The sequence below is a fragment of the Annulohypoxylon maeteangense genome (genome assembly GCF_022496945.1).
Source record: "Annulohypoxylon maeteangense strain CBS 123835 unplaced genomic scaffold GGS22scaffold_22, whole genome shotgun sequence".
Taxonomy (NCBI): domain Eukaryota; kingdom Fungi; phylum Ascomycota; class Sordariomycetes; order Xylariales; family Hypoxylaceae; genus Annulohypoxylon; species Annulohypoxylon maeteangense.
The window spans coordinates 19,983-31,900 of NW_025953269.1; the positions used below are offsets into that span (position 1 = coordinate 19,983).

The following is an 11,918-nucleotide window of genomic DNA, read 5'->3' on the forward strand; positions in this document are numbered from 1 at the left end:
GATCATTCTTTCGTGATAGGATATAGCACTTCAATATCCACGCCAAGGGTATCGACAGTGCTGAAGTTAAAGCAGAGAACAATTCAGAACAATCCAGAGAACTACTTAGAATATGCCTAGACAATCCTGTGGAAACTATCGAAGAGTTTGATAATCTCCTCGGCAAACAGTTCTGCGTCGGCCGGATATCGAGCGCTAATGTAGTTGTACTGTTCGTCTTCGACGATGAAGCTAGAAGCAGATCGTGAGCAGAGGATACGAGTGTAAAGATACCTTAGGTAGGTACCGCGGGGGACGCCATGTGAAGGAGACCTACGGTGCGGGATTCAAGTCGCCCTTGAACTGAGCTGGATCAGCAAGGACTTTTTTGACCTGTGAACGTATTTAGTTAGCTGACGAGGCTTAGAAGATACCCAGAGGATACCCCAAAGGCACTTAGAAGGCACCCGGGATGCACCCAGGACGCACCCAGAATGCACCTAGAAGGTACCTAGAGGACACTAAAAAGACATCGAGAATGTCGTGCAATCGTCACTTACCGAGTCCTCCACGTTATCGCTTCCGTGACCGTACGTCTTGTAGTAGTCGCCGAGGACTGCCCTAGTTCCCCAGTACGCGATTTGTTCGAATTTTGCCGGCAGAGCTGTTGTGTTGCAGTCGCGTATAACACTCCTTCCATCCGCATCCTTCGACTCGGACAAGACCATGACGCCGTGGCAGACCGCACCCACTACCTTCTTATTCGGCCGTTTAGTCTTAGGGAAGTAATCTACCACGAGCTTGTGCACGATGGGCGAATCGATAATCTGCTTAACCCCTTTGTCGTGGCCTCCGGGGAAGATGACGAGGTCGAAAGGATCGAGAGAGAAGTCGGGGTCGGACCACGAGAGGGGATGGCGCATCTCCTCACTTATAGCCATCTTCTTGTACATGGAGATAACTTCCTTCTTGGCACCCTGCTAGGTTATTAGGATCTGTAGATGAGTTCCCGTGTTCGCTATCACGAGCCGTCATGGCGTACGAGTAGCTTCTGTGTGAATCCTTCCAACATCTTCTTGTCGCATCGGGGTGGTTTTCCGCTTTCGGTGGCGAATTTGATATCGTAGTTCGCGTTTTTGAACGAGGTATAGGGCACAGCAGTTTCTAGATAGAAATAGTGAGATTTGGAGTAAAGATATGCGCGGGTCGAGGGGTTTCGAGAAATTTTGCGAAATATTGATCTACGTTGAAAATGCTCGGAATAGTACAAACCTGTGGGATCGTGGCCATAGTCAGCCATCATGATGAGTACCTTCGGGGTAGTCACAGACATCCCTGGCGATGTGATTACCGGATCTTCCATGATGATTAAATGATAAAATTTATTCGTAGTAACTACCAAGTGGTATGTGATGTTTGCACAAAGTCGCAAGATAGCGGATGATCATTTAGAAGTTGATAGAAGTTGAGAATTGAGAACATAGTAGTAGCTCGCATTTTAGATGTGGGAGCTGAAGTTGACGTAACGAATGTACCTAACATTAACAGCGTCGGGTACCTTGGCACGCTAAAACACTTGCCCGATCAGGACGATAGCGCTAGTACCCAAACGCCAAGGCACAAACTATTGGTGTGTTTACAGGGGGTGGATGACCAACGTCCACTACAGCGTGCTTTGCGCGTCGCACCAATGTCATAACTTAAAGTCATCTTCTTTCGTGACATGAGAGTCGTGAAGATATTCGTGGATGCTACTAATCCCAACAGTTATAGTGTTGCCCTTAAACCGACATATTAAAATACGCAGCAGGTGCATCATCCTCGTAAGTTGACGACTAGGTACTTCTTAGGTGCCTAATAGTCCACTTGGGAGACGCGACCTCTTCTTACCTACTTACTAGTATGAAGTACTAATCTAAAGACCCCGTATATCCCCGATCTTCATGCTCCCATCCTAACCTCGGCCATTCCTCTGGTAACGTCGAGAACGGTGGCAAGATATATCTCCCGTCGCATGAGGAGTCCGTACATGGAATATCGCACAACCCGAAGACGTTGCAATAGCACTCCTTCGCCGAAGGACAATGGTATGCCTCCTTTCCGAAGATGACTACGTTGGGAATGGTTAGCATGAATACCTGGATAGTGGGTAGATGACTCACTGTGCCACGAAAACTCCATCACTCGCCCGCTTAGTCCGTCTTCCAACGGCGTCGAGAGTAGCCAATCTCGAAAACGCAGATACCTCTCTTTCGAATGCCTTCGTATGGTATCTCTAGACACGGCGAACTGTGAGCAGCAGCTGACTGCGACGATATTCGGTACGGGAACTTCGGGGAGCAGTTGTTCGAAGGCTCTTCGAAATATCCCCTTGGCGGTGGGCTGTTTTCCATCCGTAATCTCACCCCGTCCTTCATCTACACCGTTCTCCTCATCGTCAAATGGTCGGATCTCAGCCGGACACCCGATGACCCACACGCAGCGGAGATTGACGTAACCTGCTTGGCGTACGTACGGAAGCCGGAAGTTACGCAGTGTCGGTACGATGTCGTAATCAGGATCGTCGTTATGCCATTGGAAGCGCGACGCGTGGACGAAGATCGTCGTCTCGGGCAGGTCGTCGTAGTTGTCGATTATGTACGTAAGATATACCATAGCCTCGCGCCCCTTATTCTTCGGCACCCTCAGGAGCGTCGATGGATCGTCGACTATGTATACTTTCGGGTTCCATTCCGGGAAGTGTCGGTAAACCCACGAGGCGTCCTCCTTTAACGTGCTTGCCACCACGATCTCTGTTTCGCGACGAGCGCTCGGCTGTGGTTTAATCTTAACCGCATTGCCGCTAGTGGGATTCTTGATATCTTGCGGCTGGGTTTGTGGCTGGGCAGTGCTGCTTCGAAATTGGCGGAGGAGTAAAATGGAGAAGAGGAAGATGGAGACTAGGACATAGATGGGACGATATCGCGAGCGACTACCTGCCAACATCTTGAGATTACCCGCATCGAGACCGATCGAAATTTCAATACGATATAAGGTCAATTTTAAAGGTATGTGATAAAAGATCGATGGAGGAAATTGGGAGTCGGTTTCAAAGAACAAGTCTTCCCAGTTGTACTCCTCTAAATCGTCCTTTCCAAAGTTCGTTACACAGCTTGGAACTAAGCCAACAAACAGAGATGCATGGTAAGTCCCTACCCAGTGTGTACCTGCCTACAATGTACCCTACATGTGTAATACAATACATACCTACTGCCAGGTGCATATAACCTACCCGCTTTTAGATCGCAATGAACATCGAACCTGCATGGTCTGCATCTTAATCCAAGAATAAGCAAGATTTGCAGTACCCAAGTCCTAGGTACTGCGCAGACGGCCTGACGACGTAAGGCTGTTGGTTTCCGGTCCCCGCGCTTATGGGGAGTTTACCAGGCTATCCAGACAGCCAGACAGCCAGGTACAGCTCGTTGACGCATGTAACCGCGCTGGCGTTATTATGAAAGTTGATCGTAAGTTCATTGGTGAATACCAGACACACCGAGTACATCAATACTTATCATATCATATCATTTGTCGAACACTTCAAGTTATGTCTCATGTTGGTGTTACCCTGGCGTCTCGTATTAATATACCTAGCACGCTGGCTTTTGAGTGGCTTCCGATACTATGGTTCTACAAGGATGAGCCTATAGCATTGGCTCGCCAGCCTGCATGTTGGCTGAATATTAAGATTGAGAAATGCGCGAATGTAACCGTAACCTGCAGCCGAATCACTTCTTCCTACCTACATAGTAGATGTTGAACCGATTACTATTCTACCTAGTACTAGGTATGAAGAGGATGGTGTAAGGTGAGCATGGCCTTTTTAATCATATGGATGGCTTACCTAGTAGCTATCTTTCATTTGTCACCTTGTCTTCATTGTTAAGCAAGTAGAGATACCAACCTAGTATGTATTATTTCATTTCAACGTACAAAAACCCATCCGATGGCTTTCTTACAGTCAGTTTTGTCCAAATCTCGGGCACAAGTGAGTCGACAGCGTAGAAATATTGGTTCCTGGTCTGCAATTCCAGGTCCGGCAAGCAACGTAATTAACGCAAGCAACGCAAACATTTTCGAAAGGGATGTATGCTCAGACGCCTTCGGTTCCTCCAGGTCCAATTCAATATGTAGTCCTAGTAACACTCTCTGTTGTAAGTACCACCTATATTCGGGACATATCATCTTCTAACTACTAGACAAGGCGTACAAAAAGGAGAGGTGTTCCCATCATGTCAACAAGAGTTGGGGATAGGGTGGTGTTGTGTGGGAAAGTATTACAGCCCTACCTCTTATGCCCTGTCTATGCCTTTTCTATGTCCTTCCTATAGCCCTATAGTCCCTCGTGGCCTTTTGACAATCTCAACCTACAACCTCGAAGTTAGAATTGTCGCTCACGCTTGAAATAGCGGCACCAACCAGGACTGCTACGTCGACCAACCTTCCGTATGTGGCTCGGAAAACTCTGTAGCTTGTGTCAACCTTGCACCGAACACGACGAGCGCGTGCTGTCCTAGACTAACCAGGTGTTCTGCTGGATACCAAGCCGCCGAGGGCAATGTACGATGCGAAATCGGCTATGCCGACTTGATGCAGCTTGCTGCCACGGCCTCTCAGACAAATGCATTTTCTACGGACATCTCGTCTACCACCTCCAGCATTTCTACTACGTCGACAAGCAGCAGTAGTCCCGTTCCAACACAGAGCAATAGTCAAGAGCGACAACAATCCCAGTCTTCGATATCTTCGGGAGCAACTGCTGGAATAGCAGTCGGCGCAGCGGGCTTTATTATATTGGTTATTCTAGCATTCTACTTTCTGCATCGCAGGAGGAAGGCCAAGATGGATGAGACGAATAACATCAGCAACAACATCAACAACACCAACGACAACTACGACTACAACAATAGCAGCAACGTCTATATGAACGATAACAGCGAGTACTCCTCACGCTTTTGGCAATATAATACCGACACCCAAGGTTCCAGAAACCCATCAGAACTTGCTTCGATAGGACCGCCAAAGGAGCTTCCTCACAACCAACCCTTGGGGGAATTACCTGGATAACCCACCAGGCATAAGAACTCGGAATGTAATATAGAATTCGGGAATAGGCGTCGTCATGAAGGTATTCTTTGTATGGATAGGTATAGATATGCGGGATAGTGGGATGCTCTAGGCTATCTATGTAGAAGGGGACATTGAATTGTAGAAGATAATAGTGAAGATCTAGCGGAGCTTGTAGCTTTAGCTTTAAGGGTTCTAGGGGCTACACATTTTTGTATATGCCAATTAGCTCGACAGGTTGATATAGAAAGATTCATACCAGATAAATAATTCTCGCAATCTAGCGTCGCATGGTTCTTTAACTCTTCCCAAAAGCAATGAAAATACATGTTATCCATAGAGATATGTGTATAGATAGGTAGGTAGTGTAGGTCCTAATCGAACCTACTAAGATCTCTGTTACCTATAATGAACCACGTGAACCCATTTCCTATTGACCAATGGAGTTATCAAAGCATGTCGCATTTACCTGCCTAGGTGCTAGAGCCCAGAGCTAGGTGCGGCACCCGGCAAGGGATTTTGAGTCTGAGGCAACTGCCGGCGGATTTTAGCGAATCAGGAGCAATGCCGATGAGTAAGACCCCTAATAATAGCCTCTAATAATGATGGAATCAGACATTCCAATACAAAATATCCGTAGGCTACAGGGCCTTCTATTTCACCATCTTCCCTTCAACCTTCAACCTCCGCAGCTCGGATTCCAGCCGGGTTCCAACTGGATTCCAACTGGACTCCGACATGTCCAATTAGCGCTTCGACACCCCAACAGCGCCCAGCCCCTAAGCTCAGATGACCCAGATTTGTGACCAACTCACACTCTTACAGGACGGCTCCTATTGGTCGTAGATGCGAAAATGGACCCCGAGGGTGAAGCGTCTCAGCCCTGTAAAGGGCGCTACCTGGCCACGATGCGACGGTACGCCAGTACGGAATGCGCAGCACGGCTGTTGCGTGCCGTTGCGTGCCGTTGCCGACGCCATAGAAGCCACCGTGCATTTTGTCTTTCCTTGTGACTCTTACGGCCGGGGACTAGGCATCTTCTAGTATATTTCTAGTTTATTTCTGGTATATTTCTGGGGGGTTTTTAGCTTTTCTGGCAGTACATACTAGGCAACTGGGAAAGGGAGGTAAAGTAGGTGGCTGACAGGCACGAGGATGCGCATCCTAGGTGTAATAAAACGCTGTTGCTACCCCGACGTTGGGGCTCTCTTTTCCGCTCTAGACTTTTCTATCTATTTCGGCTGCGTCCTCGTTGGTATGGTTGGCGGTCTCCTATACATGTCAAACATCTTCGCTCGATCAGATGGAACGCGACGACAAGGTTTTCAACGGCCCGTCATGGATCGAGCGGATCGCACCGAGTTCTTCGGCTCTCAGGTCGGCGGCGAGTCCGTCATCAGCTACAGCTATACCGATATGCCCTGGAAGTTGATGATGTGGGATGTGAAATACTTCTTCACCTTCGCTTGGGCTTTACCTTGGGTATTGTGGCCTCTTCGACCTTGCGACGGAGATCATTTCGACGAGCTCTCGTCTACGTGGGATAACTTGTTATGCATCGGCATTCATTCGGTTCTCATAGTTATGCAGACGTTCTTCGTGTTAACGCTGCCTCTAGCTCTCCTCTTGCCAGCTTGGATGGTGATACTGTGGTGGGGCGTTTTCTTCTCGGTAAACTGGCTGCTGTGTCTGGGTTTGAACGGGAACACCATTACGTTTCACTCTGATCCGAAATACGCGCCTGCATTAGATGAACACGCGCACGAGCAGTGGATTTTCTTAAACGGCGTGGCCGTCGGGTATGTGTGACGTGTGACCTCGTGACGGTCGTCGAGCTCGATTTCGCTAACCCCGAACGTTTAGGGAAACTTGGTTAAAAAGCAACATCAATCGCCTGGCCCTCACCTTCAAGCGGCCCATCATAGGCGTTCATAATCGCACTACGGGCGTCATATTTGATGTCGTAGAATGTTTGATACAGCGAAATTTCGGATATGCTACGAGCGACATTCGACTAGCTTATAAGATCATCAAGGAGAAGCTGTACAACCCGCGGTATTCGAAAGTGGTGTTCATCTTGCATTCTCAGGGAGGGATCGAAGGAGGTTTAGTGTTGGACTGGCTTCTTCAAGAGCTGCCGCAAGATCTCCTAGCTAAGCTCGAGGTGTACACTTTCGGGAACGCGTCTAATCATTTTAACAATCCTCATCGACATGTCGACTCCCAGGAGGCCGAAAATAAACTTCCCAGGACGGATACTCTCATACCTACCACTATTACGGAAGTCCCACTTACCAACTCCCCCATCGAAACTCGTTCGTTAGCGTCGAGGAGGCGATTATCAAACGGTAGCGGGTATTCTTTCGAAGCCAATGGGCGTGTCCCGACACTTACCACCAAGGAGTCGGACATGTCGCGGGCAACGGCTTACACCGTACCTGCATCTGACCGCGCGATTGCGCATGTCGAACATTATGCTCATACGACCGACTTCGTCGCGTTATGGGGCATTTTGCACTTCGTAACGAACGAGAGAGCCTCTCCAGAGATGCCTCGGTACATCGGTCGCGTGTTCAGCCGTACTTCCGCACGTGGCGGACATCAATTCTGCCAGCACTATCTCAACGGGATGTTTCCTCTCGCGCGAAATGCCAAGGGTGAATTCATCGGCTGTGCCGAACGCAACGAGTTTATGAGCAGCATCGTGGAGGTAGCCAAGAAAGGCGCGGAGAAGGATAACCTGCGCGAGGCTGTTGATAGTAATTGGTCTCTGATTGAGCTCGCGGGTCGGAAGGGAAGCATCGTCAAGGGTGAGGTTGCGGTGCATGGTAGCTTCCATGAAGACGACGAGATCAATGACGGCAATGTGAGGGTGAAGGACCTAAGTCGGTTGTGGCAGTATAGAAATGGGAGAAGTCCGCCAGATCTTCCCAGGGAGTTGAGAAGAGTGACGCTGGAGTAACGGCGAAGAATTACGAGGCGACTTTATACGGATTTAAAGCGGAATCGCGACGGGATGACCAAAATTCGGGGCCCATTGGAGCATTTTATGTATGGAGTTCTTAAAGGATGCATATTGACTTAGCTAGACTGGATACCCTTTCCAATTCCGAGGTTCAAATAGGAATGCAGCAAGCAGCATGAGCGAACTATTATAGGCGGGTTCTGAAAGATCAGTGACTGTAATACAGAGAAAGCTCATCGTCAACGATAAACGAGGGGTTCCTGAATAGTAAGTCCGGTGCTATTAGGCACCCAGTAGGTACAGCGAGTGAAGGGTCCCGACCGCTAAACCAGTATATTATAGCGTCCGAGAATAGCAATATCCAAGGCCTAAAGCTGCCCAGGTGCTACAGTCGCCCTAGAGCAGCCCTAAAACACACTAATACTACAGCGACCTCACGCATACCCAATCTTAAAGACCCAGCAAAACTCCTCTTTATCCAAGAGCACATCGGTAACCTCGATTTTTAGGACCGTCTGACTGCCCTGTCCGATCACTTTCCACGCCAACTTCTCACCACCTTCAACAGCCAGCAGACTAACCTTATCGCCTTCCAACACAGGCACCGGCGCCGCAATATCGACGACCCCGTCCTTTACCACTGGTCGTTCTAGGAATAACACGTAAAATGCCTCCTCCGTCTGCGTGAACCTCACATCAGGACCCCCCGGGATCTCGCTCTGCACAAACCAGTACGTCGTATCAAACACAGCTTCCCCGTGGCTCTTAATCCAACGTCCAGCCTCGCGAAGTCGGTCCACCTCCTCTTGCACTATAGACCCGTCGGCGCGGGGTCCGATGTCGAGCAGCAGATTCCCGTTCTTAGACACGATATCCACAAGCGTGTAGATCAACGTGCTCGCATTCATGTAAGCCTCCGCCGGCGTCGCCTGATTATACCCGTAGCTGTACGGATCCATCCCTTGGTTGCTCTCCCATTTTCTTCGTTGCGCCGACCCGAATCGCATGTACTCCGGTGTATCGAAGTCGGCGGCTTGAGCGACACCGCACCTGCTATTGATGGCGACTTGTCGGTCTTGCTGACGCGCGGCGTTGAACCAAGACGAGGCGAACGTCGCGGTCACGTTCGAGGCCCCGCAGTCGCACCACATGATGTCTGTGCCGTAGGTGTACGCCAATGTGTTCATCTGCGGGAGCATGACGTCCTCGAGAAAATCGTCGACCGGGATATGTCCGGTATACGGCTCCACGACGCCCGTGTATGGGTTTGTTGCTGGGACGCCGGGCCAACTGGTGGTTCCTGGTACGAGAGCTGGGTCGAATTGATCGAAACCGTATGGGCCGAAATCAGGGTTGAACCACTCCGGTAGCGAGAAGTAGGTCCCCCGTTTGAGCTGTGGTTGGTACGTTGCGGCTGCATCGAATAACTCGCCCATTAGGTCCCGTTTCGGGCCATAGTTCAAAGCAGATCGGTTGCTAGAGTTGCCAGGGTCGAAGATTGCAAAGCCATCGTGGTGCTTCGACGTTATGACGAAGTACTTGGCGCCTGCGTCGGCGATCAGATCGACCCATTCCTTCGGATCGTAGGCCGACGCTGTAAAGTTTGGGAAGGTATCGTCATATGCCCAGTCTTTGCCGTATGTTCGCAGCCGGTAGTCATAAAAGTCCGAGGCATCAGCTTGAGGGTGGTGTGTTGTGTACCACCTGCATTTTCTCTAGTTAGTGAGGACTTCAGAAATAGTAGAGAGGGGTGGCGGGCTTGGGAATCCCTACCAAAACCATTCCGCATAACTTTCGTGCGGCGACGAGTTTCCCCATCCCGTGACGGCGTACGGACCCCAATGGATAAATATTCCATATTTGCCATCGTTAAACCATTGCGGACTCTCGTGTTTTGCAAGATTCTCAAGGTCTGTAGTCCACTCCATCAACCCGAATTGGACGTCGCTGAACTCGGTTTTCCGTTCGCTACCATCGTAGTTCAGGATTACCGAGACGTTGATAGCCTCCGAGGGGGTCTCCAAGGTCTCTACCCCGATAGTGACGACTTTTTGGTCTCCAGGGCATAAACGCTTGAGATGTCCTTCTCCGGTCGTCTGAAGACTGTCCCCCGAAAGGGTCAAGGCCAAGCCATCACCCGCAACACATTCGGATCCCGCATTATTCAACGTGATTTCGACTGCTTGTACGCCACTGCTAATCCATTTCTGAGTTGGACGAATTGACTGTACATCTACTACCGAACTACCGGTCCATAACGAGATAGCGAATACGTGCAATCTGCCATCGCTTGCATTTGTCGCTTTTGGCAGAGAGATAGCGCGCAATTCCTTGCCCGGACTCAATGCTGCGCTGCGCTCGAAGATGTGGCTGGCATTGTAGTCCACGCCGGTCGCGGTGAAGCGACTTGGGAAGATCAGCTCGCCGCGATTGATAGTCAGGAAGCTGAACCAATCCAAGGAACGTAGTTCGTATACCGACGTGCTATTATCGGTATATGTAAAAGTCACGTTCCCTGATACTATAGCTTCCTGCTTATCTTCAGATATCAGGAACGAAGCCGAGAAGTACGACCCGGCGGATACGGTTATAGTCTGACCGTCGACTATAACATTATCCGATTTGTCAGGTCCGGTATATCCCGGGAACGAGTAGACTATGCCTGTGTCGCTAGACGTGTAATAGGGTGTCCCTAGATCCGGCGCCGGATACGATTGACCCAATGTATCGAAGGAGGTCTCGCCCGGATACGTCCCAAAGGCTTTGTTGTTGTAGAACGGTGATAGATCAAGAGGGGTAGACTTTTACGTATTAGCCCTATACCTAGGAACAACCTTGGAACACGATCGTGATGAGGCCATCCCTCCTGCTCTATTTCTTCGGATATGATAATCTCTCGAATATGACAATCTCTTATTGGACATATTTAGGTAGGTAGGTAGGTAGGTAGGTACCGTGGACAGGATCACATTACACAGAAAGAAACTTACCTGTAAACCAGACGGCTCAAGGTGTGACTCCGCGGCAAACACCGCACCCACAGTCGCATAGAGAAGACCGGTAAGAGTCCTATAACCCACCACCATTGTCGCTGATTACTTTACTTTCAGTCCACAGATATTACATAACAATTGGTCATGTGTAATAAGTAGGTAATAAAGACGAAAATTCAAATCTTTCATGCCGGCCCTCAGGTCCGTGGCACCTCGCCCGCTCAATCGGCGTTCAAATCGTGCCAACGTTACATTCCGACTTTTTTAGGCATGTACCGAGATCTATCGCAAGCGTGATAGCGAGATGCCAGGGGTCTAGGGTTGCCGGCGTTGGGCGAAAGATAAGGAGGTTTAATAATTCGGTGAATGATCTAGCGAACCCACGGAATAATGCCCGTGAGGTTCGATCATTGTCGCGATAATGCGAAGGGTTACTTGACAAGAGTATACCAACGTGACTTCACTCTTGGGACAGTTAATTATCTAATTAAGGTAAGGGGATTTAGTCATCACTACATTGCATGTCTGTCTTACTTACCTAGTAGGTATACATCTATATTATTACGTTCTCTAGCATCAGATCTACCGAGGCATGAGGAAGCTTGGATCAGGCTTGGAGACTACCTAGGTAGGCATTCGAAATCGTCAATATTGGTCAAGTCAGCTCAGATGTCCATCACTCGTTTAGGTATGTAAACCACCTAACAATTGGAGTTAGAAACGGAACATCACGTTCTTTCGATATGGATTCAGCCAGAGCTGTTGAGTTGATGTTCTAGTTGTAGCCACGTCAAGCAAATTAATCCAGCTTTTCAAAGGGTTTTCGTTTTCTGAGACGACGATGTTCAAACCATTCTGACAGTGCCGTTGATACC

The 11,918-nt window shown here is 49.2% G+C and overlaps 5 protein-coding genes across 5 annotated transcripts; 2 read left to right on the forward strand and 3 right to left on the reverse strand.

Moving 5' to 3' along the window:
* Window positions 1-44: 44 nt before the first annotated feature.
* GGS22DRAFT_77039 (class I glutamine amidotransferase-like protein) lies at window positions 45-1,661 on the reverse strand. The gene is made up of 5 exons (XM_047968056.1): window positions 1,252-1,661; window positions 1,022-1,143; window positions 540-956; window positions 317-372; window positions 45-231 (listed from the first exon to the last, which is right to left on the reverse strand). Exons 1-5 carry the CDS (start codon window positions 1,340-1,342, stop codon window positions 117-119), a joined length of 801 nt encoding a protein of 266 aa, XP_047814681.1. The 5' UTR covers window positions 1,343-1,661; the 3' UTR covers window positions 45-116.
* GGS22DRAFT_173598 (uncharacterized protein) lies at window positions 1,489-3,485 on the reverse strand (the record flags this gene model as incomplete). The annotated part of the gene is made up of 2 exons (XM_047962949.1): window positions 2,142-3,485; window positions 1,489-2,089 (listed from the first exon to the last, which is right to left on the reverse strand). Coding segments are annotated over exons 1-2 (1,018 nt in total), but the record flags the coding sequence as incomplete, so codon positions are not given.
* Window positions 3,486-3,766: 281 nt separating this feature from the next.
* Window positions 3,767-5,388, forward strand: GGS22DRAFT_77062 (uncharacterized protein). The gene is made up of 3 exons (XM_047968057.1): window positions 3,767-4,172; window positions 4,223-4,292; window positions 4,428-5,388. Exons 1-3 carry the CDS (start codon window positions 3,965-3,967, stop codon window positions 5,083-5,085), a joined length of 936 nt encoding a protein of 311 aa, XP_047814683.1. The 5' UTR covers window positions 3,767-3,964; the 3' UTR covers window positions 5,086-5,388.
* A 1,035-nt stretch (window positions 5,389-6,423) lies between these two features.
* GGS22DRAFT_181966 (uncharacterized protein) lies at window positions 6,424-8,047 on the forward strand (the record flags this gene model as incomplete). The annotated part of the gene is made up of 2 exons (XM_047963916.1): window positions 6,424-6,884; window positions 6,949-8,047. The coding sequence occupies 2 exons, from the start codon at window positions 6,424-6,426 to the stop codon at window positions 8,045-8,047; spliced, it is 1,560 nt and encodes a 519-aa protein (XP_047814684.1).
* Window positions 8,048-8,484: 437 nt separating this feature from the next.
* On the reverse strand, window positions 8,485-11,136 carry GGS22DRAFT_192688 (glycoside hydrolase family 29 protein; the record flags this gene model as incomplete). Its single annotated transcript, XM_047965299.1, has 3 exons — window positions 8,485-9,754; window positions 9,824-10,851; window positions 11,041-11,136. 3 exons carry the CDS (start codon window positions 11,134-11,136, stop codon window positions 8,485-8,487), a joined length of 2,394 nt encoding a protein of 797 aa, XP_047814685.1.
* Between the last annotated feature and the right edge of the window lie 782 nt (window positions 11,137-11,918).

What these genes read in the sequence shown, in the direction of transcription:
- GGS22DRAFT_77039 (XM_047968056.1), bottom strand. Translation starts at nt 1,342, where the DNA reads ATGGAAGATCCGGTAATCACATCGCCAGGGATGTCTGTGACTACCCCG. An exon ending in CTATGGCCACGATCCCACAG is followed by an intron (nt 1,144 to 1,251) that starts GTTTGTACTATT and finishes ATTTCTATCTAG; the next exon opens with AAACTGCTGTGCCCTATACC. An exon ending in GCGATAACGTGGAGGACTCG is followed by an intron (nt 373 to 539) that starts GTAAGTGACGAT and finishes ATACGTTCACAG; the next exon opens with GTCAAAAAAGTCCTTGCTGA.
- GGS22DRAFT_77062 (XM_047968057.1), top strand. Translation starts at nt 3,965, where the DNA reads ATGGCTTTCTTACAGTCAGTTTTGTCCAAATCTCGGGCACAAGTGAGT. An exon ending in TCCTAGTAACACTCTCTGTT is followed by an intron (nt 4,173 to 4,222) that starts GTAAGTACCACC and finishes CTACTAGACAAG; the next exon opens with GCGTACAAAAAGGAGAGGTG. An exon ending in GGGTGGTGTTGTGTGGGAAA is followed by an intron (nt 4,293 to 4,427) that starts GTATTACAGCCC and finishes CGCTTGAAATAG; the next exon opens with CGGCACCAACCAGGACTGCT.